The sequence below is a fragment of the Saccostrea echinata genome, unplaced genomic scaffold, assembly GCF_033153115.1.
Source record: "Saccostrea echinata isolate AGI-Se365-2 ecotype Australia unplaced genomic scaffold, CSIRO_AGI_Sech_v1 ptg000034l, whole genome shotgun sequence".
Classification (NCBI taxonomy): Eukaryota; Metazoa; Mollusca; class Bivalvia; order Ostreida; family Ostreidae; genus Saccostrea; species Saccostrea echinata.
In genome coordinates this window covers 636,142-660,899 of record NW_026889783.1, presented here as the reverse complement: position 1 = coordinate 660,899, position 24,758 = coordinate 636,142, and the positions used below count along the sequence as shown (strand labels likewise).

General features: G+C 33.4%; 1 protein-coding gene and 1 long non-coding RNA gene across 2 annotated transcripts; one reads left to right on the top strand and one right to left on the bottom strand.

Annotated features, from left to right (window-relative positions):
• Window positions 1-3,978: 3,978 nt before the first annotated feature.
• LOC133199480 (serine hydroxymethyltransferase-like) lies at window positions 3,979-11,574 on the bottom strand. The gene is made up of 8 exons (XM_061335292.1): window positions 11,532-11,574; window positions 9,528-9,754; window positions 9,010-9,368; window positions 8,557-8,769; window positions 8,102-8,212; window positions 6,445-6,567; window positions 5,422-5,649; window positions 3,979-4,435 (listed from the first exon to the last, which is right to left on the bottom strand). Exons 2-8 carry the CDS (start codon window positions 9,746-9,748, stop codon window positions 4,269-4,271), a joined length of 1,422 nt encoding a protein of 473 aa, XP_061191276.1. The 5' UTR covers window positions 9,749-9,754; window positions 11,532-11,574; the 3' UTR covers window positions 3,979-4,268.
• Window positions 11,575-14,064: 2,490 nt separating this feature from the next.
• Window positions 14,065-20,251, top strand: LOC133199333 (uncharacterized). The gene is made up of 3 exons (XR_009722790.1): window positions 14,065-14,148; window positions 17,023-17,082; window positions 20,216-20,251. It is a non-coding gene; the product is annotated as an uncharacterized LOC133199333 (long non-coding RNA).
• Window positions 20,252-24,758: the final 4,507 nt, after the last annotated feature.

Genomic DNA, 24,758 nt, shown 5'->3' with positions numbered 1-24,758 from the left:
AATGAATAATAACCGACAGGTCAGGTGTATCATATGCCGTTGATGTGCACTATATTTTTGTATTGTATGAATTTCTGACCTTGACCTTTTGACATTAAGATAATTATGGCCCATTTAAAGTCACTAGAACTTAGATATGTAACTTCATTGAAAAAGCTCAAAGAGAACTTATTAAGTTATCACCTGGAAACCACTTTCTGCAATATATATATACATTTCTGACCTTGACCTTTTGACCTAAAAATCAATAGGGGTCTTCTTTAAGTCATAGGGAGTTCTGATACATAATTTCATTTCAAAAGCTCAAAGGCTTTTTAAGATATTGTCCGGAAACAAAAGTTTTCCACATATACAGAATGAAACTAGTGGGTATTGTTTTTTTTTTTAAACAAAAAAACATGTCTCCCCTTCTTACCATTATTAACAAGTGCAATAATACGATCAAGGTCAAAAATATTAATGCAGTGCATCTCAGCTCAACTTCCTCGCTCAGTGTACAAAATTTTAAGTCAAAAGGATCTTAACTTATGGTTTGGTCATTTTTTTCTTAATTTGACCTTGAATGAAGAAAGCGGTCAAGGTCAAATACTTTGATGCATTTAGTCTTAATGGTCTTTCTTTGTTCCAAGTTTAAAATCTAATGTCAAAAAGTTCTCAAGTTATGACCTTGACTATATATTCATGTAAAAGATTGACCTTCACTTAATTAATAGGTCAATAACCGTTCACGGTAGCTCAGTCAGTAGAGCACTCGCTCCGTGATCGGGGGGTCGTGAGTTCAAATCTCAGCCGCGACTGACCTAAGTCGATAAAAAATGGGTAGCAACTGTTCCTTCGCCATGCGCTCAGCACTTTGAAGTGAAAGTTGCCGGTCCTTTGGATGAGACCTTAGAAAACCGATAAAGCACGATAAAGAACCCTCACTGCTCAATGGCCCTGAGTGCTGAGTAAAGGTCAAAATATGAAGCCCTTCACCGGTTTATGGTGACGTCTCTATACGAGTGAAAAATTCTCGAATGGGATGTAAAACAACATACAATCAATCAATCAATCAAGGTGAAAAAAAAATGTTGGCATTCACCCTTCCTCCATACCACCTCTCCATGTTCCATGTTTGAAGTCTTAATTTCAAAGGGTTCTCAATTTATGGTCTAGTCCTGTTTTCTCAATTTGACCTTGATGAAGAAAGGGATCACGGTCAAAATTTTGGTACAGTGCTTCTTGTACCAATGTCTTTTTACTATGTTCAAAGTTTGAAATCCTAATATCAAAGGGTTCTCAGGTTATGGCTTGGACTCTATTTTGATGTAAAAGATTGACCTTGACCTTTTAAATTGGATCAAGGTAATAAATTTTGGTGGCGTGCATCCCTCCTTCATACCACCTCTGCATATTCCAAACCTGAAGTCTTTATAACAAAAGATTCTAGTTATGATCTAATCAAGTTTTTTCTCTTTTTGACCTTTAAAGCTGAACACGACTCGTAAATAGGCATACACCATTTTCAATATTACTATCTACAATATTAGCACCAGGGTATACTCTTCACATTTGTTACACCTGACTGCTTTATTGTCACAGGTATCGGCATGGATTGGCGACCCGTGTTCATGCTGGTTATCTTGCATTACCTTTGTTTACATTTTATTGCAGTAACGTGTATTTGTGTTTGTTTGTATACTGCACTGACCTGTGCAACTGTTGCAAGTTTCTTTGGTATCTTACTCTCCTGCATTAAAAGAAGTAGTTATTTTTTATCACTACCAAGTGCTGTATAGCATATGTCCGTCTATACCGGTGACTGTTGATTACACTGAACAGTGACTAAGTGAGTGGCTTTATATAAGGACCCTCAGATATAGCGAGAGACCAATCAAATATGGCAGACACATTTCTTTTATGAATCATGTTCGGCTTTAAAGAAGAAAGGGGTCAAGGTCAAAATTTTGGTGTGTTGTATCTTGTATCAATGTCTTCTTTCTATGTTACAAGTTTGAAGTCCTAATATCATAGGATACTCAAGCTATGGCCTGGAATCTATTTTGGTGTAAAAGATTGACCTTGACCTTATAATAATTGGATCAAGGTCAAAAAAGTTGATGGCATGCACCCCTCCTCCATACCACCTCTGCATGTTCCAAGTTTGAAGTCTTAATGTCAAAAGGTCTCCAAGTTATGGTCAAATCGTGTTTTTTCTCTATTTGACCTTGAAGGAAGAAAGGGTTAAGGTTAAAATACTGATGCAGTGCATCTTATATCAATGTCTTCTTTCCATGTTACAAGTTTGAAGTCCTAATATCAAAGGGATCTCAAGTTATGGTCTGGACTCTATTTTGATGTAAAAGATTGACCTTGACCTTTTTAATAGGTCAAGGTCAATAATTTTGGAGGTGTGCACTCCTTCTCAACGTCATCTATGTATGTTCCAACTTTGGAGTCTTAATTCAAAGGAAATTTAAGTTATGACCAGGACAAAATTTGGATGAAGAAAAAATCAACAAAAACAAAATGTCTCCCTTATGAAGATGAGACATAATTAATGACCTTGACTTTTGGACCTTAAAATCAATAAGGATTTTCTTTAGGCCATATGAGTTGCTATATGCAATTTCATTGCAGAAACTCAGTCTTGCTTCAATTTTGACACCAAGGCATTGCTTTTGTACAAATAATCATGTTTAACTAGAAAACTGACCAGTCAGCAAGGGCCCCGCCGAGGGGTAGAAATATAAAGGTGCAGCTTACAAAATGAGAATTTTAATTGATTACAAAAATTTAAAAATATGTGAAGAAGAATATGCAATAACAACTGTATTTATAAAATTTCAAGATAATTCATAAATATCCAACAACCTGTAAAGAGTATCCCTGTATTTACACAAGGCAGTAAAAAACATCATATCTAAAATAACTCAATTAAATGTATATTTAAACAAGAATAAAGCATGTGTTTTATAAAATGCCAGCCTTCAGTGAATGCAAATATCACCAAGGCTTGACCTTAACTTCAAAACAAACATCAGTTGCAGACAAAGGTTAATTTATCTTAAAGTGACAAATAGAGATAAGCCTGGAAAATTCTCTGCCCCAGACAATATATTTAATCCCAGGGGATTAATTGTACTGCTCTCACACCCTTTTCTTCCAAGTTTACAATAAGAACTTTTTCAGTAATGATAGAATGAGTTTATTATTGGACTATCTGTTGTAATTAATAGTATATGTATTCTTGAATTTAGGTACGGCAACAAAAAACAAAAAGGAATAAATAAATAAAATAAAAACAAAAATTTTTTTTAAAAAACATATCTTTATGTATATCTTGTTTTCAGAATTTAATAAAATCATAACTAATTATGTATTTTACCAAAATAAAGTATGAACATTATTTAAATCCACATTTCAGAGAATGTAAATCATTCAGAATTGACCTTAACTCCAAAACAAACTTCATTTGCAGACAGAGTTGTTAATTAATTCTCAATTTGACAGAAACAGATCATGCTTTGGATTTTCTTCAAGAGGAAAGTTAATTAATCCCATGGGACTAGTTGCAGCTTTCACAGATTACAATAGGAACAATCTCAGCAGTTATCTCTCTTTGCCCTGGCATTAAGTTAAGGAATCTACCCCCTCACCCCAGCTCCAAAGTGGATGACATAGATAACCAAACTTAGCATCAAAATATGTCTTACTGCTTCTTCAACCAACATACCAAATTTGAACTGAATTGGACAGCTACAAAAAAAGTTATTGGAAAAAAAACAGAAAATTTGTGGACGGAAGAATGGCAGACGGACAGACAGAGTGATTACTATAGGGCACCCGCAAATCCTTGCGGGGCCCTAATAATGTAGATCTTGCTATTGCTTGTAAAATATTTTGGATTCACTTTGTTTACAGCTTGGTGGTGAAATCGCAAAAAAGACCCATGTTGAGTCCACTCATTCTTTAAATATGCAATCAAAAAAAAAAAAAAAAGATTTACTTAAATTTATTATACAACAATTATGAATCCTGGTAGTGCATAATCAATTACATGATGCAAAGCAGAACAGTAAATATCCTAAACAGAACGATGCATAAATATTTGAATGTACAGAAAATGTCTCCAACTTTCACAAGCAAATATTTCCCTCTTTGCCTGTCACGGGTTCAAAAGTCCATTCACTAAATTTTCTCCTGTAAAAGTATTATGTCCCACAGTTTAAGATTCAATAATCTCTGGATTAAAAATAAAATTCCAGTCTCTCTTGGAGCAATAATATTCACCAGTTGTCAATTCCAGGCATGGGAAATTGGAGAGCAAAATTTTCCACTTCCTTGCGTAGATTGGCAATCTTGTCTTTTATCACTTGATCTTCGACTAGTTTGGCTTTGAAATCCTTTAGTAGTGGACCACACCCCTGCATTGCCTCTTTCGTTATTTCTAGACCTGAAATTACATCATACTGATCAGATTTTTATACTGTAAATCAGATTTTGTTTTTGCAAGAACTTTCATTTTGCATCATTTAGCAGGTTGTTTGAATAATACTACATTCAGATTAACAGGAAGCAACTTTTTTTTGTCTTGCTTAAAATCCTATTTCTAGTCTGGCTAAAAAAAAGGAAATAAGTGAATTATAGTATTAGAATGATATATTTTCACAATCAATATATTTGTTTCACTCTCAAACTAACCTGACTATTTTACATAATTCATGCATTCCTGTTCATGTCTCAATTTAGAGAATTCAAATCTTGGAGCTAAATAAGGTATTTAGTGGATCAATCATTTACTTAAATTTTACATTTAGAAATGCACATATCTGTGACAATTTAAGCACACGTGTCTAATTTCTGCACATTACTTTCTCAAATTTTTAAAGAATACATTTATGATCATCTGCAATTTTTTCTCTTTTTTTTCTCCTTACAACAAGAAAAGTTTCAAAAAGGAAAGCTCTCTGGTTGAAAAGAGGCTTAGATCCACTGTGTTGTAACAATGAAGTTTTTTTTTTATCTCCCACCTTTTCCCAATTCCATTAAAAGAATTCTTCATTATGCTACCATTATCAAAGCCCAATTCCTATGATTATATTAATTTCATTCCCCTTCTAAAAAAAAAAAAATAATAAAAAATTGGCATTCTGCAACGGTGGAATAGATAAATCCTGCTATACATGTTTTCCTACATGATTCATTGAAGCACGACTCCAAAACATCCTTATTTTCAACAACCTTTTATTTAAAATAGAGTCAGGATTGACCATTTTTGTTATCACAAATCAGATTTTCTTATGAAAAAGCAACTCCAATGTAGAATATTAGAAAGTTGTAGACATCCAACCATTATTATGTCATTTTCTTAATGTGCAAATCAGAAATGCACTAACTTCTGAAATAGGCAAAAATACCCTCAAAGTCTTTTGAACCTACCTTTGTGTATAAATTCTACTACTTGTTCAAAGTCTTTTTCTTTGAAGTTTCTGGATGTAAGAGCAGGTGCTCCTATTCTGAGTCCACTTGGTTTGAGTGCACTCTTATCCCCTGGACAGGTGTTCTTGTTCAAAGCAATGCTAACAGACTCTAAAACTCTCTCAGCTCTGGCTCCATCCATACCATTTGGCCTCAGATCAATCAGGATTAAGTGATTGTCTGTCCCACCTAATTACAAGACAAACACTTTAAAGTTACATCTAAAACTGATGGTCATCTTTGTTTAATATGCCACAGGTTTATAATCCCTCTGTTCACTCATTTTACATGCTGCTTGAACACTTAAAATTTTCCATAAGAAAATGCATTTTATAAGTAAAATGCAAACACTTTTAGCATAGCTTGTGGGACAAAATTGGTCAAAAAAAGACATTTAAACATGACATTTCATAAGGGAATTATATATTTATCGCATTAAAAGTTATCTCTCTTGTCAGAGTATCAAGACCTTAATGATAAGGAATTTTGAAGCTCTCCAATAGATCTCTTTCCTGAGGTGTACCTCAGTGTGTGTTCACCTTAAAAGGAAGTCTCAAGAGGTTTATTCAGGTTTTCACTATTCATCAATTATAGATTGCTTACACATTTTATCAACCAATCAATTTGCATACTTTAAAGCACATGTAAACATAAATAATGCAGAGGCTTGTATCAAAGTATATAACCTCTTGTTGATGTATTTTCCACCTATTTAAACTATTGAAAACTAATTTTGATATGTTGCTACACAATATATTATATTTCAAGTGATTATTTTTGATGGATACTATAACTTTACTTTAGTGAGAAATATATTGTAAAATTTTTTTACCATTTAATAAAATTTAACTTTTCACATTTGAATTTGGTCTTTCTGTGACTTTAAGGACCTGGTCAAGTATTGGTTCAGCCTCAGTCAACCAATACATGACCAGGTCTGTATAGACATTGATCTTAATGATACTTCAGCTTTTATTAACATACCTGATACGACAGTGTATCCCTTAGAAATAAATACTTTACACATAGCCTGTGCATTATTGATGACCTGTTGTTGGTATGCTTTGAATTCTGGTCTCATTGCTTGTTGTAATGCCACAGCTACACCTGAAATGTAGTAGGATTTGCAAAATTTTACAAGTGAGTTATCTTCAATTATAAAAAAAGAACCATGATAAAATTCTTCGTCAGATGCCTTCCAGAAATATGATAGTTTCAAGAGCTGGATCCCCTACAAGCAATCTAATTGTTTTATTTGCACAGCACCCAACCTCAAAATGTGCAGTTATTCAATGAATAAATGATAGAACTGTTTCTGGTTTATCAAGCATAATCATTTTTTGGATTAAGTGGTGGGCTCTTATTTTAATCTTTTGCTGTAGGTAATCAAATACACCTGATTTCTGCAAAATTCAAGAACACTGCAATTACATTGAGTCTGAATTTTACTACCTGGACTCTTAGTGGAAACTTTTTATAGGAAATGAAAACACTGAGTCTCTACTTTATATTGATGTTTGAAATGGGACATGCAGACTTGGTCAATTAATTGGTATAGACGGGACCATTTTATGCGTAATATATCAAAAATCTTCATAATTATCATTATCTTTTGATTTCAAAACCATTTCCAAAATATCTGAAAAACATATTAACCAAAAATCTTGATACCAGCAGTTAAGTGATTTCCAGTACAGGATTATATAGCAAATGCCATCCTCCATTATCTTGCACAAATGCCTGGTAATGTACCTCAATCTTTTGTGAGGAAACTTCTTAAAGTGGCAATCACAAATTCTTGGGAAAAGTTATATATTTTTGAGGACCATGTCAGGGCTTGACAATAACACTTGTACGGTACCAGTGAAAAAAAGTTACGGACAAGTGAATATTGCTGGGCACTTGTCGAATAGGACAAGTGCATTTTAATGTAAAGGAGTCTCTAAATAATAAAAAGAATGACTGTTGTGTTAAAAGTTAATTGGTAGTTTCCAGACTGAATCTGTACATAAAAACCGAACTTCGATCCTGATAGAGATTGCTATTAATTGAGTTCACATTTGATAGGGATCGAAGTCCACTAATTGCAAACTACTAAAAAGGCATGGAACTTACGAACTCATTAAGTTTGGATTCAGGTTCACGTGTGAGCATTTATGTTGTTGTCAGTTCAGAAAGTCTAGATAAAATTTCGTTTTATGTGTTCTTTATTAATAACATCACGAATCAATCAAGTACATGTCATGTAATGGACTTCAATTTTCAAGTTGACAGTATTAGATCTTTATTGAAAAAACTTTGGACAAGTGAAGTTGAAGTTCGGACAAGTAAATGCCTTGGTCACTTGTCCAAATGGACAAGTAGGGCAAAAAGTTAATGTAGAGCCCTACATGTTTTCTGAACTTAATGTGTTTTGTATTTCTTGTCAAAACTCAATAAAATAGAATTCAAATCAAAACCTTCAACATTTATAAAGGTATTCAGTGATTGAAATTCCCTACTTTTACACAGAATTTAGAGAGAAGCTGTCCCAGTCTTACCTGTATTGGAAATTGAAGTTTGATAAGAAACACTCTCGAAAATTGATACAAATGATATACATGTATATCAATACAGCCCTAGTGGCTAGTGCAAGCCCTACCTGCAATCTGATGGTTATGTGGGCCTCCTTGGAGTCCGGGGAACACAGCTTCATTAATTCTCTTCTCCAAGTCATACATTTCCTCTTTTCCATTCTTCACTCTTCTAACACCTGAAAAACATCAATATTATAACTCTTGTGATCTATGTTCAGAAAATGTGCTGAATATAATTCAGAACACCCAAATCATTTTGAAGGTTTTTTGAAGAATTTCACAAATGAAATTAACACAGTTCAGCCAAATTTTACAGAATTCACAATTTGATAAAATAAAATCTTTTTTTGCTGTGATTAGTCTTAAATTACCTTTCTTTGATTGAGGCTGAAAGCCTATGCTAAAAATATGTCAACCACAGCAGGGCTAAACCCTTACTTAGATAAAATTATAACTGCAGGACAGACTTTACCAATCCAAAGACCAGGCCTCATTATACCGCAAAAAAAACTATTAGTACCTTTCCTGTAGAAAATCATCCCTGATCTAGGTCCCCTAAGGGTTTTATGTGTTGTTGTGGTCACAATATCACAATATTCAAATGGACTGGGGGTAAGTCCGGCAGCAACAAGACCACTAACATGAGCCATATCGGCAAGTAAATAGGCTCCATTCTCGTCAGCGATCTCCCTAAATCGTTTGTAGTCCAGATGTCTAGAGTAGCAGCTCACTCCTGAAAACAAAAGTTTACATACTCATACATGTCCTTTTTAGAATTTTAAAACCATATTCAAAATTTTGCTCCTTCTCTAACTAATGGATACATGAATGTAATGTATGGGCCCAAAAATTTAAGTTAGTAAAAACCAAGGCCAGATACATGACAGATGATTCTGATCAAAGAAACTCATCTAAAATAACTGGCATAGGTGTGCAAATAACTATGAATTTACAGAAAAAATCCAAATCAAACCTGCAACGATCATATGAGGAAGGAAGAGCTTTGCATTTTCATGAAGCTGGTCATAGTCTATTAATCCTGTCTCTGGATTAACTCTGTATGGGAAGGATTCAAAGTACACTGATGTGGCAGATATCTTCTTAGAAGGAGTCATGAATCCATGACTAAGATGTCCACCATCTGGAAGATGAAGACCCATGATTCTACCATGGGGACCAACAACTCCTGTGTAGACAGCAAAATTAGCAGGGGACCCAGAGAGAGGTTGAACATTAACTCCCCACTTGTCTGGGGACAACCCAAAGGCCTGCAGGGCTCGTTTTTGGCATAGGACCTCTACTTGATCAATGATTTCATTCCCTCCATAATACCTACAGTTGATATTACATTTTTAACATCCTTGTTAAATTATTGTTTACACAGTCATTATCTAGGTACAAACATTACCTGTTGTTTATGCTAAGATTTATTTATTCTTTAATATTCTCCTCTTGCATAATACATAATACCTTTTAAAAAATCTCATTTACCTTTGTCCTGGTTGACCCTCTGAATATTTGTTTGTAAGGCAGGACCCTAAGCACTGGAGAACAGCCTTGCTCGTAAAGTTTTCTGAGGCAATGAGTTCGAGTCCTCTCATCTGTCGCTCCTTTTCTTGTTTTATCAAGTTATACATTTCAGGGTCATCAATGGAAATGTCTGCTTGGAGATCTGTGTGGTCTCCACCTCCATTCATTGTAGGATTGGACATGGTTACCTTTGTATAACAAATTAACAACACATACACTAATTCATTATCCATCTTAAAACTAAAGTTAGCTATAGCAAGCTCACAAAACAATACACTGTCACTATTTTTTGAAGTGCCTATTTGCAATTTTTTAAATGTGACCTTATAATTGCCAAAATGATCTTGGTTTAAAAAACACACCCTCTGGTCAAAAAAATCATTTTACCAAATATTCTCAATTACAAAGTCATAGCCTGGACAGACAAACAAGGTGATTCCTACACACACCCCATAAACTTCTTGGGGGGTTGGGGGGTTTAATTTATTTTTTTATAAGCTCATATCTTGTTACAATATTTTTTTTTTCAATTTATAGCATCTTCCCAAATCAAGGGTTTCTGATTCACTCAGTTCCACATAAACCCTTGATGGAAAAGACTAAGTTTGATGGAGTTTACTATCGCCCCATCTGGTGAGATTAAACATTTTGAACTTAATTGACTTCTACTATTGACCAATCAGAGTAAGCAAATTAAACAGAGAATGCAAGACAATATTGTAAATCGGTTATAAATTCAATATTACTCAACTAAAAAGCTGAGACAAGCCTTTAACTGAGTTATTTAATGGTAAAGATGTTTTTGTTGCGACTACCACTGGTGTGTTTTTCTGTTTATGATTTAGTTTCAGGTTACATAAAACAATTTTTTGATTGGCTCATGCAAACTTGTATGAGGCCAATCAGAGAGCGCATTTGTAACCCATTAAACAGTCTATTCAGTCAAGGATTTATGTGAAGCGAAGTGGATCAGAAACCCTTGACTTGGAAAGATGAATTTATTGTTTAAGGCAATCATCAATATCTTGAAACAATCATATACTTTATACAAGTTGGGTCCACTCTCTGAAATGGGATATAATAGCTTGTTAAAGTTACAATGTCTCAATTGGGATATAAATTTTCAGTACAAAAAAAAAGAAAAACTTTTGGTAAACAAGTTTTTTGATATTGAACAAACAGAAGATCCAAAATTTCTTGAGGATCAATCTCATCCACCAAAAGTTGTTGCACTCAATGTATATTTATTTAAATTTACAATATTTTTAGCCAAATATTTTTTTCTCTCCACCTTTTTGTACTGCAAATTGTATCTAATTTTTGATAATATAATGCAAACAGGCAATTATATCCCATTTGGCAGAGTTATTCCAACCTGTTATGCAAGTTTTAGATACTAAGTTCTGCTTTTCAATCATTTTGATAACATCTGTCCTTGCATATTTACCAAAAAAACTGCATGACTAGTTAAAAGTACCTCACATTAATGCTATAAAATACATCCAACCCAAACTGCAGACTTTTATTTACCTTCTGATTAAGTTGTGCATGGCAAAATAAGGGATTTTAAGCATTACATAATAAGACTTGGCATTCATTTCTACACTTTTCAGAGTAATTTTGCGAAAAGCAACTTATATAACTTAATAACAATAATAAAGCGGCTTATATAACTTGTCAGGTAATGTGTAAGGTGATGCACATGCTATTTTCCCATATTTTCAGTACAAGTAAACACTGGCAGGAGATAAACCTACTGCAATGTAGGTTATGAAATCAGTTTATAAACGGATCAAACAATCAACTCTCAAGTGGTGTCGACTGATCGAAGGAGAAACAAGTGATCTTGCACACTTTTCACCCGTGACTGTAAAGCTAACTCTGAAGGTCCGTGTCAGTGAAAGAATTCTAAATAAACAACATCTCTACTAAATAATAAAACAAAACAAAACAAAATATACTCACGTTATTTTCCTTAAAAAATTTCCCGCCACCCCAGTGCTTTCGACGTCAACAACAACTGAGAGAGCGCACAGGAGGAGTGAGATCTTATATACAATGCCAAACATCCAATTAAAATCCATGTAACATTTTCACCAATCTAAGTTTATCTATCAAAACTCGGGAATGTTAAATCGTACATAGAATATTTTATTTGGAAAACTTACATACTCAACCGTTGTAATAATAGTAATCATGAAATGATGATAATAATAATAAGATAAACGAAATTATCTCTTTTTTTGTAAGCTTAGGTAAGTTTTATCTCTTTATCCATTAAACAACTATTATAGAAGTAAATCGAATGGAAACATGTACAAGTTGGACACATTCAATATATTCACCCTTTTATGCAGGTAGGGGGAACTTTTCAGTCGAATGGCAAGGAATTGCGAAAGTGTTATTAAGTATTATTTATTTAGTTGTTTGGACTTACTGTTTCATGTTTGATGGCGTGATTTTAAGCTGCATATTTATTTGCAGCTTGAATTTCAAATGTATAGTAGAAATTTGTTGAATGGGTGTGTGTGTAATATTGTTGTATACAATATGTTCAGGCTGTGTATAATTGTGGCGTCAGCCAAGTTTGAATGCTGGTGGCCAGATAGCTCAGTTGATAGAGCACCTGACTGGTTCGAATTCTGGTCTGGTCTATCACATTTTTCTCCCTCGTCTGTTACGTTTGGTGTCATAACCATGCCCTGGAAGTGACAAGTAAAAGACCAGGCAGAGAAGAAACTATGTTGGTGTCTTCAGGGACAAAGATCTTTAAGAAGGGTGGAGTGTGGCGGTCAGGCAAGTTCGATCACTGACTAGAAGTATTCAGGCCTGGGTTTGAATCCTAGCCTGGTCCATTGCATTTTTCACTCTTTCTTGTTAAATTTGTTGCTGTGACCCATGCCCTGGAAGTGACAGGTGAAAGACCTGCCAGGGTAGAGCTTTGGTTAGCGTCTTAGAGGGTGAAGACCTTTAAAGAGGGAGGAATGTGGCAATCAGGTAGGTTAAATTGCCAGTGGTCAGATAGCTAAGTTTGCAGGGTAGACAGACATCTTGGCCCAACGACACCTCAGCCCGTCACGTTTGACACCTCGGCCCTGACAGTTCGGCCCAAGAAAATTGACACCTCAGCCCATATAATAGACTCCTCAGCCCAAGCAAAATTTTGTGATAGAAAGAATTAATCCAGTGTCTGAAATGATATTATTATAGGTATGATTATTCTTGCTAACGATTAAAGGATTTTCGTACTGAAAAACAAATTGGGAAAGGGGGGGTCTATGATAGATGATTGGTTCATTTCTTTTTATAACTATATAACTAAAATCATATAAGTTCTCTCTTGTGGAAAATGCCTAATATTATAAATTATGCTAAGTAATACTAGATTTCAACATACTAGCAATTCTTTCTTACGATTTTATATATTTCTATTATGAGAATTTTATGTTATCTTATCATTTTGCATTGTTTCTCTGACGATTTAACACATTTGAGATAGGTCAATAATAGTGAAAAGAAATGGATTACATTTAAGCATTTCTTTTTGTTTGTTTGCTTGTTTGCTTGGGAGGTTAATGCGAGAATAAACAGATGCAGCTTTTATGATTTTTTTTTCATCTAGAGTATGGTTGAAACCATTAATCTTGAATTAAAATTTTATGTTTCATTGACTGAAAAGCACACATCTAAAGAGGAAACGTAGGGAAAATGGACTCGAGATAGTTTAGCGACATAAATGAATTTATGAATGTACAAGGGACATTTAAAAAGTTCTGTTAACTGTTTGATAAAATGTTAACTTTCGTGAGTGTTTTCTTAGGAAATAAAATTGAAAATATTCAATGGATGTAAATGTACTGTCTCACAATTAAGTCTGCTCGTAATTAACCCCTCATTGTCACCAGTATGACACACACATGAGACTCCAAAGGATGAGCCGCGGCATTTTGTTTGTTTACCAATTAGCACCTTAATCATGTTAATTATATGTCTTCTCATTCCTTGAATATGGTCAAAATGCTCATGGAAGGTTTTTTTATAATCTTAAAAAAAATTGATTGCATATTCGATTAATGTTTTCAATCAATATTATATTTAAGTCGCAGATTGGAAATATATTTCGTAATGAAATTTTGCTTGGGCCAAGGTGTCTTAAATCTTGGGCCGACCTGTTTGAGCCAAGGTATCAATGGGCCGAGGTGTCGTTGGGCCAAGGTGTCTGACATTCGTTTGCAGAGCAGTGATTAAGGGGTCCTGGGTTTGAATTCTAGTCTGGTCTTCACATTTTCACCCTTCCTGCTGCATTATGGAAAAAGGGGGGGGGTTACTTCATGTTTCATTTATCAAACAAATCCTGACTAAAATCAGGCAGCAACACATCTTAAGTAATAGATGCACCTTTCTTTTTGTGTGTTGCAGACAAAAACATCACAGTTTCTTGGTAAATTTTGTAGCCTGCACTTACATCTCATGACTAAGTATTCCTCATCATCTGTGTCCTGGTTTAAGTTTTAGGAGTAGATCCACTCTCAAGTAACTATAAGCCCTACCTTGATGAGACTTGCATGGATGATGCATCTAGGTATGTACACAACAAAGCATGCTTTAGATACGTACTGCACATGATTTACATTTTCTGGATGACTGAACAGTTTTAAGATTTTGAAGAGAGTCCATTCTAAAGTAACCATAAGTCATACAAAGACCAAATGTCATGAATGTTACATATAGTGAAAACTTTTTGAACATTCATTTGGTGTGAGACTTATAATACCAGGTAGATAAAGAAAATCTTTGATTACCAATGTTAAGTTTTTATAATATTGGGAATTGCTTTTGTTTTCTTCGCTTTTTAATGACGTCCATAAATGTGGGAGGTTTCTGCTGAAGTTTTCAGACAATGGTGATAAAATACATCAAGTCTGAGATACTTCCACTGAATAGATGTGCAGATGAGTGAAAGCTCACTTCACAAGTGGCATTCAACTTTGTGCTTGCTTATAATTGGAAATCCCCTATTTTACCCCACCTTTTCATATGGGCTTTCATAAGGGATAAACAGAACATGTACTAAACAGAGTATACATAATATTTAATATGATATTGAAAACATAAAATTCCTTCACATTTACTTTTTCTTTTCTTTCTCCATTTGCATTTTTCAGATCTTCCACCTTTTTTTTCTTAAGCAGGAGACAGAAAGTCTCTGAATTACCTTGAAATGTTACTTATTTGTTCCATATATATTATTATACCCCCTGCAAACGAAGTTTAGGGGGGGTATATTGGAATCACCATGTCCGTCTGTCTGTCCGTCTGTCTGTAGACGAGATTTTGTCCAGGCCGTTTCTCGGACACTGTTGCAAGGATTTGTCTGAAAATTTGTACACTTATTATTCACCATATGAAGGTGTGCACCTGGTTTTTTCATCATGATTGGGTAATTTTTCTGCATTTTACAGGTGTTTTTTTTCATTTTTATTGTGTGGTTTTGTCCGGACCTGTTCTCAGAGGCTATTGCATAGATTTGTATGAAAATTTGTATACTCATTATTTACCATATGAAGATGTACACCTGGTATTTTCAACATTATTTGATAATTTTTCTGCATTTTACAGATTTTTTTTTCATTATTATTGACTTAGTCATTATGGGTTTATAAATGTCTAAGGTTTGAGACGTAGAATCTAGAACATCTGAAGTGTACAAAATTGTGAACTACAGCTTAAAACTACTCATTAAAACTAAAAAAAAAAAACATCACCAGGTATTAAAAACAGTTTTTACATTACACAGCAGATAGTGTAAATCCGTTTGTCCCTTGGGAGTAATGAGTGGACATGCATCCAGTTAAAGATTAATTAATGAGTTCAGTGTGGGAAGTTGTTAGGGCATCTCTGATCAAGCAGGTGTTATCTATATCTCCTGGGAATTTGGCAAAAGAATTAAAGATTTCTGTTCTCTAATTCTCTTAATTGTTATTTATTGTCTGTCAAAGTACTGACCAGCCTTTTATTTTTAAAATAAATTTGATATAAAGTTATCAAGATTAATTTGATTTTGTATAATGTATGTTTTTTTTTTCAACAATCAATTTCAGTGTCATGTCCCACAAAGATGAAAGATAGTTGCAATTTATTTTTTCAATGCATTAAAAAACAAAGTAATTACAATGTATTAGTGTTGCTATTTTATTAGGTTGCACCTTACTTTCATTCATTTAAAAAAGTGTAATGAGCAATTATATTTTTACTCTAAATGTTTATAAGAAAATTGTGAATATAACCACTTAGATCCATAAAATATTAGTAATTTGGAACCTTCTCTAAAAAAACCAGCAGGGGGTATTTGTCCCTTTTGGACAGTTCTAGTTATTACTTGATCACCTAAAAGTAGATATGTGTATTCAGTCTTCATGAAAACTTTTCAAATTTACTGGCCAGGAGGACCAGTGAACTTTCTAAATTTACTGGCCCATCAAAAATTTTACTGACCCCCTTAATTTAAATCTAAAAAAATGGATACATAATATGCCAACTTTAGAAACGCCACCATTTTTTGCAGTGTTTCAGTATGTTGTTTGTAGGATATTCCCTGTTTATCGGTTGTTGCATCCAGGGTTAGTATATGTACCGTAATATGTCCAATACGATACACCAACAAATGCTTGTTCTTTTTATTTAATATATTAATAAAATTTATGCAAGCAAGACAGCTTAAATATATTTTGACTGTGTATGACTTTGAGAATCTACAAGCCCATCGGACTTCTTGAATTTTAATTTTCACTGACCCGACATCAAAATTCACTTGTCTAGGTCTTCGGACCACTGAGTTTTCGTGAAGACTGCGTATTTGGAATTCCCTAGCACTAAATTGATACATATCTTTTTCTTATTATAAGGTCAGACTGTGTGACCATTATTAAGAGAAGTTCCATTGTCCATTTTATTGTTACTCACCTGAATATGTAAATTCAAAATAGTACAGTGTACTGTGAACTCTTACCCATATGTTTCATTACAAGTTGTATGTCTTGTGAGTGCATGTGTCCAGAAAAGCCTCTGAACTCTTTTTTTTTTTCGTCCTTTTTTTCCCATGTCCAATTTAAGTCCTCTGATATAAATTTGTGAAAATAGATACAGGTTACTTGTCTTAGGATGTGATTCTATGAATGCAGATGGTATTGAATTTTTACTTTTGTTAAACTTAAGATGTAAATTTCTTACAAACTGAATTTATGTTGCACTTAGATTGTTCCTCTTTGTCTAGTTAATGAAAATAGATTTTTAAAAAATTGCTCATATTGGAAAGGTCCATCCTTTCAAATAACCAGTACATTAGCTATTTCTTCTTCGCAATATTTTCTTATGGATTTTATATATAAAAAAAGGATATGCAGATAAAATATCCCCAATCACCAATTAATGTTGTTATTATTGCTTTTGATTTTAGATCATATAAAGAGAGCTACTAGTATTTGAAGCCAGAAGATGAAACAATACTAATTCAAAGGTAGGTGTAAATTCAAAGAATTCCATCTATTTATTTTCTTTATATAAAGTTTTCTTTTTCATTCATCTGAATAAAAGATTCAACTATGCTTTTCTGAAAGAAATTTGTCCATCTGATAACTTTTCACATTTTTGTGTTCTCCAATACTGTACCATCGGACAAATCATTTTTGGGAAAGTAGATTCAAAGTTCTTTATCGTGATTATTAGGACTGTTCCTTCTACTTAGGAAATTAATTGGTAATGTAAAGACAGTTTGGAGTCATTTAAAAATATTATTAATTTTATTTTTATGCCCCTGCCATAAAATGGCCGGGGCATATAGTGTTACCCTGTTCCGTCATTCCATCATTCTGTCATTCCGTCATCATTCACTTTCCTTTCATTATCTATGCAATAGTTGCACACGTTCAACTCAAATTTGACATATGGATACATCAAAGGAATACACAGATCAAGTTCGATGATTTTTGACAGAGTTATCCCTCTTGAACTTAGAAAAAAAAAAAGAAGAAATTTTCAGTGTCCACTCTCTAACTTTTGTAGGGATGTATGTAAAAGGTTGAAATTGCATATGCAGGTATTTTACCAGAAAATACAGGTCAAGTTCGAATACAAATTTAAACTAAATAACGGTATGGCTTTTGAAATTTTGGCTGCCTGCGGGGGTATTCATGGCATTACGACACATCTAGTTTTTACTTAAGTATCGAAAACAATGCTAGGTAATCGATAAGCAATACTTGGTTTAAACACTCAAAACTATTAATGAGGTAAAAACATTTCTAGAAAAAAAGCATCTTATCTTGAATATGTATATTGAAAGGTATTCAGTTTTAATTGCTAAATTATAGCATGTGACAAAGGAATAATGAGTGATGCTCTATAGCAGCAACAGCATATATTCGTTTGCATAGGAATCTCTGGTAAGTTTTCCAACTACATGTACCATCAATGGACATGTTCATTGGTTACTTCTGAAAGGTGATACAGGTTATCCCTTCATCTGTAAATATTGACCTCGGATTCATTAGAATACACAACACAGGACAATCTTTAAAAATTTTCCTCTCAAGAATGTAGAACCATATCAGATATGAAAGTGGCCAATTGTAGTATATAAATTTTAATGAGATCTTAAGTTAGTCTGGTCCTCAGGTTCTGAAAATCAGGCATTGAATGATTGAAAATGCTCACAAAAATGTCTCTGAATTCTTAAAGTAATGTATATTTAACAACGGTAATTCTTCAAACTTCCTCTTTAAAGTTAATCATATGATATAGGGAAAATTAGTAAATCTCAAATAAATCTTCCGGAAATGTGAATAAAAACACCTACTATGCATTTTCCAATTGAATATTGATCAACAAATATATTTTAGGATAAAAACACTATAGGTATCCAGGCATTTGAAGAAAACTGCATGATTTTTGTTAAATATAGAGTATGAGTTTCCTACTATATCAGAGATACAGGGTGGGGCTTGAGGTAAGAGCGATAGCTCGAGCAGGGCCCCGCCCTGTATCTCCAATACAGTAGGAAACAAAATATTCTAAATGACTTGTGACATGACCTTTCTTATGACCTCATTAATTTACATGTGTATTTAGGTACATATCTCTCTACCAATCAGATGATTTTGTAGAAAGTTGATTAGTACCCCATTTTCAGCAATTAAAAATCCGAGTGAGTTGGACGTGCAGATATCTATCAATTTAAATATTTATAATTATTTAAACAATAAAATGCTTTCTTTGGTTGTTAGTATGGAAATTAATGTCGCAGCTGTTGCAGAAAAAATACATAATCCACATAAGCGGTTTATGTAATTTTTTTTCGGCAATAGCTGTGACGTTAATTCCTATACTAACAACCATAGAATGACATTTTATTGTTTATATCTGTATAAATAATCATTTAAAGTAAGATTAAAAAAGATTAATTATTGTATTATTGATATGCCCCCCCCCCCCCTCCTCCTTTATAAAATCTATGAATCTGCCACTGGTAACTTTACGTTGTAAAATTCTATTCTTAATTCATCTCAAATTTGGAATAAATACTAACAGCGCTATCATGCGATTTGATTGATTTTTATGTCTGTATCATTTAAGATATGGATTCAGTCTTCTAAAAATAAACTGTATCGTTGATATTTTGCAGATAATGTACAGTGTTTGCTCATTTGCACAAGAAACCCCCACAAAAAGTGTTCTGTATTGCAGTTATTGTACGGTTGACTTCAAAGAAAAACTCGCCGGGTCATGTCACAAATTATTATATGGTACTTCAGTTTCTTCTATATACTTCAATTTTTTATAATGTATAGTGTATAAAGCATTTCCTATCATTGCAAAACATCATAAATCACTGCTAATTTCATGTCTTGCCAATAAACAATGGCATTTAAGACTAGGCTAAAGGAAATTGGATTCCTTTAAATACTGGGTATGTATTTTTTTAAAATACTTTTATTGGGTACAATCCTAGTGACAGGACCTTTCTTTGGATACAAACAACTTTGACTCTTTGATCTTGACCTTGGAGTTTGACCTACTTTTGAAAAACTTTAACCATGGCCATATCTTCTGAATGGCTTTCATATTTCACATGTATATTTCTTGTGAGAAGGCCTTTCCTTGGGCACCATTAATTTTGACCATTTGACCTTGACCTTGTTGTTTGACTTTCTTTTGAAAAACTTTAAACTTTTTCATATCTTTTCAATGGTTGCTGCTAGGGCTTTCATAGTTCACACATATTCCTCGGGACAAGACCTTACCTTGGGTACCAATATATTTGATTTGCATTTGAGAAAGTTTAACCTTAGCTATAAGTTGCCATACGGGGGCATCAGTGTTTCACAAACACATCTTGTTTAATGTTTTGCTGCAGACCAGTAAAGCTATAATCAATAAGCATACATGTACAAGAATCCTCATGATTTGTAGATCTTTAACTTTGTCTGAGTCAAATCGGGCTAAAATGAGGTTTAAATTTTTGCAAAGGAACATAAAGGAATTATTGAATTTATCTTTTTGAATTTTTTTTTGTAAGAAACAATAAAGCTTCAATTTCTTATGTCAAGAAAGTTTCATGCAACAATTAAATCACATTTTCTTGTTTATTCTAGCATGATTGTATGGGGGTAATAAAGTTTTGAATATCCCAGTCAAAATGGACCCTCGTCAGTGTTGTGAATCGGTCTGTGAACCAAACACAGTGTCGAGATTTGTGAGAATATTTCCAAAAGCAGCTTTATTTTTTCTTGTTCTCCACATTGTAATAATGATAATTACAGGTAAGACTTATTACATTTCTTCTCCTTACTTCAGCTTTGTGTGATGTGATTCCAGCTCAGATTATATGTCTTGCCAATGTCTATATTTGCTTCTATGCACACTCTGCTACCTTCTATGATCAATAATGCAAGTTGTGTAGGTTATAGATCATCTGAGCATCTTGAGTTGTGTATTTTTAGCTCTACTGGTCAGAGACCAGAAGAGCTTATGCAATAGTAAGGTGTCCGTCGTCCGTCCGTCTAGCTGTCTGTCTGTCCATCTGTCTGTAAACAATTTTTCAAAATACTACTCCTCCTACAGTTTTGGTCTGATTTCAATATAACTTGGCACACAAGTAGACTACACTAAGATACAAAATTTAGTGCATCGGTTTTTGATTTCGATGAACGGTGTTGCCATGGTTACTATAAATAGAAATTTCTGTGACATTCATTGAAAATGCTTCTCCTCCTACAGTTTTGGTCTGATTACAATATAACTTTGCACACAAGTAGACTACACTAAGATACATAATTTAATGCATCTGTTTTTGATTTCAATGAACGGTGTTGCTATGGTTACTAAAAATAGAAATTTCTGTGAATTCCTTTAAAATGCTACTCCTACAGTTTTGGTCTGATTTCAAAATAACTTGGCACACAAGTAGACTGCACCATCATACATAATTTAGTGCATCAGTTTTTGATTTCAATGAACAGTGTTGCCATGATTACTAAAAATAGTGATTTCTGTGAAATTACCTTAAATTGCTACTCCTGCTACAGTTTTAGTCTGCTTTTAATATAATTTGGCATACAAGAAGACTATACTGAGATACATAATTTAATGCATCAGTTTTTGATTTCAATGAACAGTGTTGCCATGGTTACTAAAAATAGAAATTTCTGTGAAATTCCTTAAAAACACTTCTCCTATAGTTTTGGTCTGATTTTAATATAACTTGGCATACAAGTAAACTACACATACTAAGATACATAATTTAGTGCATCAGTTTTTGATTTCAATGAACGGTGTTGCCATGGTTATTAAAGATAGAGATTTCTGTGAAATTACTTTAAAACACTACTCCTGCTACAGTTTTAGTCTGCTTTTAATATAATTTGGCATACAAGAAGACTATACTGAGATACATAATTTAATGCATCGGTTTTTTATTTCGATGAACAGTGTTGCCATGGTTACTAAAAAAAGAAATTTTTGTGAAATCCCTTTAAAACATTACTCCTCCAACAGTCTTGGTCTTATTTCAATCTATTTGGCACACAATTAGAATACACTACGATACATTATATGCATTTCGGTTTTTGATGTGGTTACTAAAAATAGAAATTTCTTTGAAATACTTTCAAAATGCTACTCCTCCTACAGTTTTCATTTGATTTCAGTATAACTTGGCACAGAAGTAAACTACATTAAGATACATAATTCTATTTATTAATGCATGTTGCAAATCCCAGTAGAGCTACAGTCTCATCAGAGACTTCTGGTTGACATGAGTACCATGAATAAAAAGTAAAATTAAAACTGCAAAGATTTCCATACATTGTGTTTTAGGGGACATTATGTATGCATGATAGAGGATGCTTGCTGGTATTATTGCTATCAATTGCATGAAATTAGTGGCCATGATTATCTTATGCATGAAAATCCATCATATTTAAACATTATGCTTTGTCATTAAAAAAAATACAGGACCTCTCACAATTAAATGAACTGAAGTATTGAAATGCCCAATCTGATTAAAATCAGATCTTTGTTACGCTCCGAAATTCTGATGGTCGCTGTACAAAGCGACCATCAGAATTTCGGAGCGTAACAAAGATCTGATTTTAATCAGATTGTGAAATGCCTTGATCTGAGCAAAAGTTATAATGCAATATGTTTATAAAACCAGTGAACATCACAGCAATTATGAATAAGTAGACTTTTTTCTTATATTTAAAGCATGTTTAACATACATGTAGCTCTTAATCATGCCTGTACCTTAAGTTTTGTTAAAATGTAAACATAACTAATAGGTGTTGACACATGTACTGGAACTTAATAGTAATCCAGTGAGAAACATTTTGTCACATGTCACTCAAAACTTCAGCTCATTTAATTGTACAGGTTTATGTAAGCAATGCATATATGTATACCTCTATTTAATTCTGCATGAAATTATATCTCATGTATATATTTATTTCAGATTCCAATGTGGTAAACATGAAATTTCTTGTATCCAGGTCTATTACCCCATTACTAACTTCTGGTGTTTCAATTTAACTCTACATGTAAATCCACTCTTGAAGTTAATTTATACTTAATAACATCTCTCATTTCTTTAATGTCTAAAATATACACAATATTAAAACACATTCCATCTCATTTTGTTATCAAACAACCAAATTAGGAATTTTTCTTGCTTATGTACATGCATTTACTTTAAAGGAGTGTGAGTCAAAATCAATTTAAACTTGCAAAAAGTAATGAAAATATTAAATAAAATCCAAATAATTTCAGAGTATAGAATATACTTGTATGATACATACTTGTACCTTTATATTTGATTTATTCAGTGATAGGCTTTGCTAATCGTAAAGACACCGCACCAGCAGTGACCCTTACACCTCCAGAGGATGACCTTGGGTTTGTGAAACTTCCTCATCAACCAGCTGGAGATAATAAGGTCAGAGGTCAAATGCTTATTTTAAAATCTCAGAATTATTACATGAATGATATTTGTTTTCATAGATTAAACTGATTAATAAACTGACATAAAAATGAGGAAGGAACAAATTTTCAAAATGTTAAAGACACAAAAATCAAATTTTTATTCCCCGCCATGAATATGGCTGGGGCATATAGTGTTTGTCATGTCCATCATCCATCCTTCTGTCTGTCCTTTGTCAGATATTGATGAGAGCTATGCAACTGCATCAACATTTTTTGACCTTGACCTTTCCTTTTTATAAAAATCAATGAAATCAATCAAATTTTGAAAAAGAAATCATTCTTGGGTGAGGCCAAAATAAAAGCCAAAAATTTTTACAGAGGCTAAATTTGAGGCCAGGCCAACTTTTGAGGCCAGGCCAAAATTTGGTTTGAAACCAAATTAGAGGCCAAAATAGAGGTCAGGCAAACTTAGAGGCCAGGTCAGGCCATAGGGGCCAGGGCAGGTTTTATAGTATGCCTAGCTCTGGAGGTTTGAATATACAATGGGAGTGTGGGGGCTTGCCCCTCTGGAAATTTTCAGATGGATGTAGCAAAAGTCTGCGAGGGTCATTTCTAGAACTTTTATAAATAAATATATTTCAAATGTTACATGTATGTTTAATCACTAAAATCTCTGTAACTAAAAGGGGAATTTTTATCAGATGAGTGAAATTCTGGACCAATTGTTCAAAAAAAAAAAAAAAAAAAAAAAAGGCAATTGTTCTGGTGCTGTGCAAGGCTTTATATATTCTGTAGGAAAATTTGTTTTCTATTGAAAGAAGTTATTTTTCCTTGCTATTCACCTATGATAATTAATCACTGTAAATAATGTACAGGTAATTGATAAGTCAATGGAATAAAGGAATTACAAAAGAATTTTTTATTGTATAATACAAAAAGTACATGTACATTCATAGTTTTTAATGGTCAAGTAGATTGTGAATAATAGGTAAATAAAATTGAAACAAAATACCTTCTTTCTGCATTAAATATTTTTCAAATACCAAGAGAGGCCATTCTGTCAGGGAATGATGGGGGTATACTAAATGTCCTCAATAAATTTTGTTTTGCTTTTCTGCAAGGCGATAGTGACAAATGAGAATGTATCACATGTAACACTAAGAAGTACTGCAGGCAAATAAATAGATCTACTTTATAATCCCTTACTGAGCACTAGACTCTTCAAAGCCTTTATCCCTGATCATCCTATTCTCTTGCTTTTTGGCAACATATCTTCAACTTTCAGATTATTATGTTTTATTGGCTCACCTGATCTGATAGCTCAAGTGAGCTTTTCTGATCACATTTTGTCTGGCGTCCATCTGTGTGTCCATCTGTAAACTTTTCACATTTTCGACTTCTCAAGAACCACCAGGTCAATTTTGACCAAACTTGCCACAAAACATCCTTGAGTGAAGATGATTCAAGTTTGTTCAAATAAAGGGCCACACTCTCTTTCAAGGGGAGATAATTAAGAATTACTGAAAATTTAATGTCATCTTTCAAAAATCTTCTCAAGAACCATTAGGCCAGAAAAGTTGAAACTTTATATGTTAAACCTTCATTACATAGTGTAGATTCAAATTTGTTCAAATCATGACCCCCAGGGGTAGGGTGGGGCCACAATAGGGGGTCAAAATTTTACATAGGAATACATAGAAAAAAATTTTAAAAGTCTTC